At 37.9% G+C, this 12461-nt stretch overlaps 1 protein-coding gene across 1 annotated transcript in view; it reads right to left on the minus strand.

Moving 5' to 3' along the window:
* Positions 1-12461, minus strand: part of LOC133572380 (ankyrin-3-like) — a 367012-nt gene that overhangs the window by 6333 nt on the left and 348218 nt on the right. Inside the window, exons 44-48 of the mRNA XM_072915334.1 lie at positions 9444-11016; positions 7194-7359; positions 6811-6891; positions 121-204; positions 1-45 (exon numbers count right to left, since the gene is read on the minus strand). The exon at positions 1-45 is cut by the window's left edge and continues 33 nt beyond it. Coding sequence (XP_072771435.1) covers positions 1-45; positions 121-204; positions 6811-6891; positions 7194-7359; positions 9444-11016 — 1949 coding nt within the window. The remainder of the gene's footprint in view (positions 46-120; positions 205-6810; positions 6892-7193; positions 7360-9443; positions 11017-12461) is intronic.

The raw sequence follows: 12461 nt of genomic DNA on the forward strand, positions 1-12461 counted from the left end.
GTCCGGGCTGGAAGCACACATCCGGCGGATGACCCGCCTGATGACCTGCTGGGTGAGGGGGGGAGGGGGGGTAGACCATGGAGACTCCTTCACGGGACATTTGATGACATCATACGTTACTTTTCGACTGATCAGGTTCCCGTCGTGGTCGAAGTAGTGCTCCTCCGTCACTGACTCGCCTGTTACCTTTCTGGCTTCCTCGCCCTGAAAGGGTTCCAGGATTAGTGCGTCCACCACACTAATATGTCACAATAAACCATTCATAATAATTAATAAACCATTCATAATAATTAATAAACCATTCATAATAATTAATAAACCATTCATAATAATACATAAACCATTCATAATAATTAATAAACCATTCATGATAATAAATAAACCATTCATAATAACAAATAAACCATTCATAATAATAAATAAACCATTCATAATAATTAATAAACCATTCATAATAATTAATAAACCATTCATAATAATTAATAAACCATTCATGATAATAAATAAACCATTCATAATAATTAATAAACCCTTCATAATAATAAATAAACCATTCATAATAATTAATAAACCCTTCATAATAATAAATAAACCATTCATAATAATAAATAAACCATTCATAATAATTAATAAACCATTCATAATAATTAATAAACCATTCATGATAATAAATAAACCATTCATAATAATTAATAAACCCTTCATAATAATAAATAAACCATTCATAATGATTAATAAACCATTCATGATAATAAATAAACCATTCATAATAATTAATAAACCATTCATGATAATAAATAAACCATTCATAATAACAAATAAACCATTCATAATAATAAATAAACCATTCATAATAATTAATAAACCATTCATAATAATTAATAAACCATTCCAGATAATAAATAAACCATTCATAATAATTAATAAACCCTTCATAATAATAAATAAACCATTCATAATGATTAATTAACCATTCATGATAATAAATAAACCATTCATAATAATAAATAAACCATTCATAATAATTAATAAAGCATTCATAATAACAAATAAACCATTCATAATGATTAATAAACAATTCATAATAATTAATAAACCATTCACAATAATACATAAACCATTCATAATTAATAAACCATTCATAATAATAAACCATTCATAATAATTAATAAACCATTCATAATAATTAATAAACCATTCATAATAATTAATAAACCATTCATGATAATAAATAAACCATTCATAATAATAAATAAACCATTCATGATAATAAATAAACCATTCATAATAATTAATAAACCATTCATAATAATAAATAAACCATTCATAATAATTAATAAACCATTCATAATAACAAATAAACCATTCATAATAATTAATAAGCCATTCATAATAATACATAAACCATTCATAATAATTTATAAACCATTCATAATAATTAATAAACCATTCATGATAATAAATAAACCATTCACAATAATTAATAAACCATTCGCAATAAAAAATAAAGCATTCATAATAATAAATAAACCATTCATAATAATTAATAAACCATTCATAATAACAAATAAACCATTCATCATAATTAATAAACCATTCATGATAATAAATAAACCATTCATAATAATTAATAAACCATTCATAATAACAAATAAACCATTCATAATAATTAATAAACCATTCATGATAATAAATAAACCCTTCATAATAATTAATAAACCCTTCATAATAATAAATAAACCATTCATAATAATTAATAAACCATTCACAATAATAAATAAACCATTCATAATAATTAATAAACCATTCATAATAATTAATAAACCATTCACAATAATACATAAACCATTCATGATAATTAATAAACCATTCATAATAATAAATAAAGCATTCATAATAATAAACCATTCATGATAATTAATAAACCATTCATAATAATTAATAAACCATTCATAATAATTAACAAACCATTCATAATAATTAATAAACCATTCATAATAAATAAACCATTCATAATAATTAATAAACAATTCATAATAATAAATAAAACATTCATAATGATTAATAAACCATTCATGATAATAAATAAACCATTCATAATAATTAATAAACCATCATTCATAATAAATAAACCATTCATAATAATTAATAAACCATTCATAATAATACATAAACCATTCATAATAATTAATAAACCATTCATAATAATTAATAAACCATTCATGATAATAAATAAACCATTCATAATAATTAATAAACCATTCATAATAATTAATAAACCATTCACAATAATAAATAAACCATTCATAATAACAAATAAACCATTCATAATAATTAATAAACCATTCATAATAATAAATAAACCATTCATAATAATTAATAAACCATTCATAATAAATAAACCATTCATAATAATTAATAAACAATTCATAATAATAAATAAACCATTCATAATGATTAATAAACCATTCATGATAATAAATAAACCATTCATAATAATTAATAAACCATCATTCATAATAAATAAACCATTCATAATAATTAATAAACCATTCATAATAATACATAAACCATTCATAATAATTAATAAACCATTCATAATAATTAATAAACCATTCATGATAATAAATAAACCATTCATAATAATTAATAAACCATTCATAATAACAAATAAACCATTCATAATAATTAATAAACCATTCACAATAATAAATACACCATTCATAATAATAAATAAACCATTCATAATAATTAATAAACCATTCATGATAATAAATAAACCATTCATAATAATTAATAAACCATTCATAATAATAAATAAACCATTCATAATAATTAATAAACCATTCATGATAAAAATAAACCATTCATAATAATTAATAAACCATTCATAATAATAAACCATTCATAATGATTAATAAACCATTCATGATAATAATGAAACCATTCATAATAATTAATAAACCATTCATAATAATTAATAAACCATTCATAATAATTAATAAACCATTCATAATAATTAATAAACCATTCATAATAAACCATTCATAATAATTAATAAACCATTCATAATAATTAATAAACCATTCATAATAACAAATAAACCATTCATAATAATTAATAAACCATTTATAATAATTAATAAACCATTCATAATAATTAATAAACCATTCATAATAATTAATAAACCATTTATAATAATTAATAAACCATTCATGATAATGAATAAAGCATTCATAATAATAAATAAAGCATTCATAATAATAAATAAAGCATTAATGATGAATTAATAAAGCATCAGCACACCAAGAAGAGTCGGCTGGTTAGCATGGTTAGTATCACAGCAGATCATAACAAGCACCAATGTACCATGAAAGTATCACAGCAGATCATAACAACCAGCAATATACCATGAAAGTACAGCACAGGTGTCAAACTCAAGGCCCGGGGGCCACATCTGGCCCGCCACATCATTCTATGAGGCCCGCCACAAATAAAGTATGTCAATAAAATATTTCATCTTTAATACTACATTGTTCCCATTTTAAATGATGAATGGGTTATACTCGTATCGCTCTTTTCTACCTTTTTAAGGAACTCAAAGTGCTTTGACACTATTTCCACATTCACACATTCACACACTGATGGCGGGAGCTGCCAAGCAAGGCGCTACCCAGCAGCCATCAGGAGCAAGGGGTGAAGTGTCTTGCTCAAGGACACAACGGACGTGACTAGGATGGTAGAAGATGGGGATTGAACCAGGAACCCTCAGATTGCTGGCACGGCCACTCTCCCATATACATACATATATATATATATATATATATATTTATATATATATATATATATATATATATATATATATATATATATATATATATATATATATATATATATATATACATACATACAGGTAAAAGCCAGTAAATTAGAATATTTTGAAAAACTTGATTTATTTCAGTAATTGCATTCAAAAGGTGTAACTTGTACATTATATTTATTCATTGCACACAGACTGATGCATTCAAATGTTTATTTCATTTAATTTTGATGATTTGAAGTGGCAACAAATGAAAATCCAAAATTCCGTGTGTCACAAAATTAGAATATTACTTAAGGCTAATACAAAAAAGGGATTTTTAGAAATGTTGGCCAACTGAAAAGTATGAAAATGAAAAATATGAGCATGTACAATACTCAATACTTGGTTGGAGCTCCTTTTGCCTCAATTACTGCGTTAATGCGGCGTGGCATGGAGTCGATGAGTTTCTGGCACTGCTCAGGTGTTATGAGAGCCCAGGTTGCTCTGATAGTGGCCTTCAACTCTTCTGCGTTTTTGGGTCTGGCATTCTGCATCTTCCTTTTCACAATACCCCACAGATTTTCTATGGGGCTAAGGTCAGGGGAGTTGGCGGGCCAATTTAGAACAGAAATACCATGGTCCGTAAACCAGGCACGGGTAGATTTTGCGCTGTGTGCAGGCGCCAAGTCCTGTTGGAACTTGAAATCTCCATCTCCATAGAGCAGGTCAGCAGCAGGAAGCATGAAGTGCTCTAAAACTTGCTGGTAGACGGCTGCGTTGACCCTGGATCTCAGGAAACAGAGTGGACCGACACCAGCAGATGACATGGCACCCCAAACCATCACTGATGGTGGAAACTTTACACTAGACTTCAGGCAACGTGGATCCTGTGCCTCTCCTGTCTTCCTCCAGACTCTGGGACCTCGATTTCCAAAGGAAATGCAACATTTGCATGGTTGGGTGATGGTTTGGGGTGCCATGTCATCTGCTGGTAATATTTGTATACTGTACATCTATCTAACATGGATGTATACTGTACATCTATCTAACATGGATGTATACTGTACATAGGGATGATGTTCGAAATCGGTTCTCCCGGTTGTTCGATAAAAAAAGAACCGATTCCATGGACTCGAATCCCTTTTTGAGAACCGGTTCCCATTATCGAGGCCACTATAGTAAAGAAAAATAGTTGGTTCTTTATTCGAATCCCTTCCCACGTACAGGAAATGCCCTGTGGGACCTGCAATGTTATGCCCATTTGATTGTAGACTCTTACTGACACCTTGTGGCGACATGAAAATACTACGCGTCATTAGTTTGGGCACTTCCGGGTTGAGACAATCGAGAAGTAGACAAGTTGTGTTAGCTCTTACAAGCCTTGGAAAAGATAAGTCTGTAAGTAAACTGTTTAACTTGTTTATGGAACTCAATATTAAGGTGGGAAGTGGTTAAGTTTGATACTAAGATGTTTATTTTTGTGCACTGTTTCAATGGATGTTTTGAGGACTTAAAATGGCTGCCAGTCGTGTATTTCCACCATCGAAATAGTTTCAACACTCAGAAGTATTTGTTTGATGATAGTACTGTATATTTGTGTGAAGCTACATATTGTGTATTACATTTCAGTATGTTAATTGAATCACATAGCTTATACATTTGTCATTGTGTGTATTTCAGTTTAAAAAAAACACAAATAACAGTCCAGTGCAAGACAAAAGTAAAGATAGGAAAAGACAAAGCAAGATCAACAACAATAAAGAGCCTAAATGGATTAATCTGCTTTGGAACTTTATTAGACGTCTTGGATTGTTTGTTAGCTGTCTGCCTGTGTGTGTAGTTAGTATGTTCCAATAGCAGCAGAAGTGCACTTTTTGGAGAGTTGTATTATTTTCAGTTTTGTGCCCAAGGGACTGATTTTATTTAACACTATATTATTATTTATACACCTATAGTGATCACAGAGACAGGTTGTTTTTGTGTTACTGTATATATTTGTTTTTCTGAAAAATCCCACTTAATATACTTTAGGGTAACAACAATCAATATATATTTTTTTTTTAGGGGGGTAACAGTCAATATTTTTTTTTTTTTTTTTTTTTTTTTTTATATAAAATAAAAGTGAGCTTTTGTTAAACCAAATATTGTGTTTTTTTCCATATACAACAACCTATTGTCATGTCTGTGTAATCATGTTTTGTTTTAAGTCATGTTTTGTTTAGTTATAGGACTCTTTAGTTTCTGTCTTTTCACTCCCTTGTCTTGTTTCCATGATTACCCCATTAGTTTCACCTGTTCCACGTTTGGACTCATTGTGCACTCTTGATTGTCACCATAGCAACCCATTAGTTTTCACCTGTCACGTCACGCACCTGTTTCACGTTTTGAGTCACGCACCTGCTTTCACTAATCATGTCCGTAGTATTTAAGTTCATTCTTTTCAGTTTGTCGTTCTGACGACCTCACCACATTTATGCTCTGTCCATGCCTGATACTTCTTTCCATTTCCATTCTTCATGCAACTATTTTTGTCCAAGCCAAGTAAGTTTTTGTTCCATGTTTATAGTCTTTTTGGTTTCGTAGTTTGTTCTCCGCCATTGTGCGCGCTTTTCGTTTGTACTTTTTTTTGATATGTTAATAAATCATGTACCTTCATTCCCGTCTCGCCCGAGCCAACTTTCCGTTGCATCCCGGAAAAGCAAACACCCAAGACCAAGTCTTGACACCTATCTGGATTCGATAAGAGAATCGACAAGGAATCGGTTCGATAAGAGGATTCGATAATAGGCTCGAACTCGATCATTTCTTATCAAACATCATCCCTAACTGTACATCTATCTAACATGGATGTATACTGTACATCTATCTCATGCACACACGCCCACAGAGACATTCACAGCACGCCAAGCAAGAAAACACCAAGAGGACCAACTGCAAAGAAGACCCCAGCAAAAGTCCAAAGAAGACCCCAGCCAAGACCCCAAGCAGAGCCTTTGGCTCCAGACTACCTTTAAAATGATACGTCGTCTGAAGATCCTGGTAGTTACAGTTTGTTCTTCTTCAGAGCCTGAATCTGAACCGAGACGCTGCTGGAGGAGGCATTTCAAGGTCATCACACAAAGTCAACAGGGGACACAAAGTTGTTAAGTCGGCACATTTTAGTGCGACAGTTATGGAATGTTCCAGCTTTGTTGAAAGAACGGCTTCAAGACTCAAAGAGGAACATTGACAGTGTCACCAATATTGTGGGTTATGTTCAACACCTGTTCAGTGTTCCCACTATCACTGTGGGTTATGTTGCAAACCCACTCCTGCAATAAGTAAACCGCGCTGCATAGCGAGGGAACACAGTAACCAATCCAATAAGAAAGTGTTTAATTGTCAAACCTACCTGGACTTTCTTCTCCGACACCAGCGCTCCGTCTTCTTCTTTTCTGCCGTTGGCTGACTCCGACGAGGCGTCCTGAGGTGAGTTCTTGGAGTTTCCCCCGTTGTGCCGGGACCTCCCCGGGTCCGCTCTGGACGAGGACGTGATGGAGTCGCTAGAGATCTCGTGGCTGGAAAGAGACACGGGAACGAGGACTTAGCCAGAGAGGGGAAGTACGACTCACCCTCACCCGTTAAAAATGACATTCGTAAGAGCTTTATGAACATAAAAATAACATTTAGCATATCAACGTGCAGTAAAATGAAACAATGTCCAAACTTTTTCCAGCGAGGGCGGCATTAGTAAAATGGAAAGATGTGGACGCCACTTTGATACATTTTCTACATTGAAGATGTTAAAAGTAAACCAATATCCATCCATCCATCCATCTTCTTCCGCTTATCCGAGGTCGGGTCGCGGGGGCAGCAGCCTAAGCAGGGAAGCCCAGACTTCCCTCTCCCCAGCCACTTCGTCCAGCTCTTCCTGTGGGACCCCGAGGCGTTCCCAGGCCAGCCGGGAGACATAGTCTTCCCAACGTGTCCTGGGTCTTCCCCGCGGCCTCCTACCGGTCGGACGTGCCCTAAACACCTCCCTAGGGAGGCGTTCGGGTGGCATCCTGACCAGATGCCCGAACCACCTCATCTGGCTCCTCTCCATGTGGAGGAGCAGCGGCTTTACTTTGAGCTCCCCCCGGATGACAGAGCTTCTCACCCTATCTCTAAGGGAGAGCCCCGCCACCCGGCGGAGGAAACTCATTTCGGCCGCTTGTACCTGTGATCTTGTCCTTTCGGTCATAACCCAAAGCTCATGACCATAGGTGAGGATGGGAACGTAGATCGACCGGTAAATTGAGAGCTTTGCCTTCCGGCTCAGCTCCTTCCTCACCACAACGGATCGATACAGCGTCCGCATTACTGAAGACGCCGTACCGATCCGCCTGTCGATCTCACGATCCACTCTTCCCTCACTTGTGAACAAGACTCCGAGGTACTTGAACTCCTCCACTTGGGCAAGATCTCCTCCCCAACCCGGAGATGGCACTCCACCCTTTTCCGGGCGAGAACCATGGACTCGGACTTGGAGGTGCTGATTCTCATCCCAGTCGCTTCACACTCGGCTGCGAACCGATCCAGCGAGAGCTGAAGATCTTGGCCAGATGAAGCCATCAGGACCACATCATCTGCAAAAAGCAGAGACCTAATCCTGCAGCCACCAAACCAGATCCCCTCAACGCCTTGACTGCGCCTAGAAATTCTGTCCATAAAGGTTATGAACAGAATGTGTGACAAAGGGCAGCCTTGGCGGAGTCCAACCCTCACTGGAAACGTGTCCGACTTACTGCCGGCAATGCGGACCAAGCTCTGGCACTGAGCATACAGGGAGCGGACTGCCACAATCAGACAGTCCGATACCCCATACTCTCCGAGCACTCCCCACAGGACTTCCCGAGGGACACGGTCGAATGCCTTCTCCAAGTCCACAAAACACATGTAGACTGGTTGGGCAAACTCCCATGCACCCTCAAGGACCCTGCCGAGAGTATAGAGCTGGTCCACAGTTCCACGACCAGGACGAAAACCACACTGTTCCTCCTGAATCCGAGGTTCGACTATCCGGCGTAGCCTCCTCTCCAGTACACCTGAATAGACCTTACCGGGAAGGCTGAGGAGTGTGATCCCACGATAGTTAGAGCACACCCTCCGGTTCCCCTTCTTAAAGAGAGGAACCACCACCCCGGTCTGCCAATCCAGAGGTACCGCCCCCGATGTCCAAGCTTTGTGTAATACTTGTCAAATGTTCTTGTAGGGCTGGGCGATATATGGAATATACTGGATATATGGCGGGTTTGTCTCTGTGCGATATAGAAAATGACTATGTGGTGATATTGGAGTATAAGTTCTCACACAGTTGCTCTTAGTTGCAGGCATTACACTACAGGCTCTTCTCACTCTTTCTTGTCTCTCCTTCTCACGAGACTTAAACAAGCGCACCTTCTTACATACGTCACATACTTCTTGTAACTTCTAACCCGTTTTGAAATGGTTCTATTTTCATTTACATAGCAAATAATATAGTTTGGTATCTGCAATATATATATTAACTACATAGATTTTAGGCCGTAGGAGTCAGGTGAATAGTTTGAAGACGTAGAGAAGGGTAAAGATGGTCAACAAACTACAAAGTGGGTAAAGGACCATCCAGGTTCAGTCTTACCTTTCCCGCCTGTCCGGCAGCTCGGAGCTGACGCTGCGGCCCGGCGTGGGTGGCTCCACGTTGACGCTGGAAGATTCACTGGGCCAACCTGAAAGCGAGCACACGTCTTTTTCTGTCTGTTGGTCATGAGCGACAACCTGGCCATTCTTGGTATCCCGGTCCTCCTCCTCCTCGTCCTCCGAGCCTTCTTTGGTCTTCAGCTCTTCATCTCGACCACCCTCCTCCTCCTCCTTCTCCTGAGATCCATACTCGGCGGACTGGCGGTCCCAAAGTGCCTCAGCCCATTCCTTGGAGGAGAGGTCCGCAGCATCCATTTTGTACCCATGGTGGACAGTTCCTTCTACCTTCTTGACCTCAGCCTCACCTGTCCCTTCCTTACCAATGTCAGCTTCCTCGACCAACCTATGTGTTGTACCAATGTCAGCTTCCTTGACCAACCTATGTGTTGTACCAACAGCTTCCTTGACCAACCTATGTGTTGTACCAATGTCAGCTTCCTCAACCAACCTATGTGTTGTACCAATGTCAGCTTCCTCGACCAACCTATGTGTTGTACCAACAGCTTCTTTGACCAACCTATGTGTTGTACCAATGTCAGCTTCCTCGACCAACCTATGTGTTGTACCAGTGTCAGCTTCCTCGACCAACCTATGTGTTGTACCATTGTCAGCTTCCTCAACCAACCTGTCTGTTGTACCAATGTCAGCTTCCTCGACCAACCTATGTGTTGTACCAACAGCTTCCTTGACCAACCTATGTGTTGTACCAGTGTCCGCTTCCTCAACCAACCTATGTGTTGTACCAACAGCTTCCTTGACCAACCTATGTGTTGTACCAGTGTCAGCTTCCTTGACCAACCTATGTGTTGTACCAACAGCTTCCTCGACCAACCTATGTGTTGTACCAACAGCTTCCTTGACCAACCTATGTGTTGTACCAGTGTCAGCTTCCTCGACCAACCTATGTGTTATACCAACAGCTTCCTCGACCAACCTATGTGTTATACCAACAGCTTCCTCGACCAACCTATCTGTTGACACCATCTCACATTTTTTCTCCACATCTTTAATCAAGTTGTGACGTCCCCACTTTTCCACAAAGCCCTCTGCTACCACTTCCTTCTCACTTCCTCGTGTGCTACCAAGCGGCGAAGGGCTTAGAGACGGCGAGAGTGAAGAAGAAGATGTGGAGTAGGTCATGCTGATGTCTAACTCACACATGGCAAGGACAGGGTGCGACTTGGCCTTGGGGCTCGGCGGCTCCATGTCTTGGTAAAACCTGTCCTCGTCTTCGCTCGAAAGCAGCTGGTCGTTGAGCGCGATGTGGGGCTTCCGCACCTTGGACGGGACAGGACTGGGGAGCTCAAAGACCGGGACGGATAGGTCCAGCTGACACGGTCTAAGTGGGCTGCCTGGCAGTCCACTATCTACCTCCAGGGTCCAGGGTTGGGGCTGTGGATGCCGGTGGTGGACGGGAGAAGGGCTGGGTGTGACAGGGAGTTGGGGCGACAGGAAATGAGGGTCGAAGTGGAGCGCAGCGGGGGAATGCAACTCAGCTAGAATGCTGTGATAATCTGTGGGTGACATGATGATAGATGCTACCAAACAACACACAAACCACAGGGACAATGGCACTGAAGTGTGAAACCCTACCAACGAACAATACATTGTGCTTTAAAGTACCATAAATGAAGGATTTCTAGAGTCTTTCATGGGAAACAGTAGTAACGTAGGCCGGATGTTACGAGGAACTGCATTTTTTTGCTGTTTTGCGCATCATCCACAACCTTTATGCTGTACCTTTTCTGTGCATTCTTAATTGTGAAATTCTGCTAGCAAGAGGTGGCTAACAATGCAGTGGCGGGCCGTGTGTTTCCCACCTAGGCCTTCAGGGATGTCCGACTTCAATGATGACCTCTCAAAATAGCATCATATTTATGAGTTGGCACTTGCCATATTTATAGTTGATACTTGCCATATTTATGAGTTGGTACTTGCCATATTTATGAGTTGGTACTTGCCATATTTATGAGGTAGTACTTGCCATATTTATGAGGTGGTACTTGCCATATTTATGAGTTGGCACTTGCCATATTTATAGTTGATACTTGCCATATTTATGAGTTGGTACTTGCCATATTTATGAGTTGGTACTTGCCATATTTATGAGGTAGTACTTGCCATATTTATGAGTTGGTACTTGCCATATTTATGAGGTGGTACTTGCCATATTTATGAGTTGGTACTTGCCATATTTATGAGGTGGTACTTGCCATATTTATGAGTTGGTACATGCCATATTTATGAGGTGGTACATGCCATATTTATGAGTTGGTACTTGCCATATTTATGAAGTGATATTTGCCATATTTTTGAGTTGGTACTTGCCATATTTATGAGGTAGTACTTGCCATATTTATGAGTTGGTACTTGCCATATTTATGAGTTGGTACTTGCCATATTTATGAGTTGGTACTTGGTGTAAGCACAGGTAGCAACAATGGTGGTCGTTAACATGTTTTTGAGTTGGTACTTGCCATGTTTTTGAGATGGTATGCCATATTTTGAGGTGGTACTTGCCATATGATTGAGGTGGTTCTTGCCATATTTATGAGGTGGTACTTGGTGTAAGCAGAGGTAGCAAAAATAGTGATACTCGCCATATTTATGAGGTAGTACTTGCCATATTTTTTAGTTGGTACTTGCCATAATTATGAGGTGGTACTTGCCATATTTATGAGGTGGTACTTGGTGTAAGCAGAAGTAGCAAAAATACTGGTACTTGCCATATTTATGAGGTGGTACTTGCCATAATTATGAGGTGGTATTTGCCATATTTTTGAGTTGGTACTTGCCATATTTATGAGGTGGTATTTGCCATATTTTTGAGTTGGTACTTGCCATATTTATGAGGTTGGTACTTGCCATATTTATGAGTTGGTACATGCCATATTTATGAGTTGGTACTTGCCATATTTATGAGTTGGTACATGCCATATTTATGAGGTGGTACTTGCCT

This window comes from Nerophis lumbriciformis, linkage group LG02 (genome assembly GCF_033978685.3).
Source record: "Nerophis lumbriciformis linkage group LG02, RoL_Nlum_v2.1, whole genome shotgun sequence".
NCBI lineage: Eukaryota > Metazoa > Chordata > Actinopteri > Syngnathiformes > Syngnathidae > Nerophis > Nerophis lumbriciformis.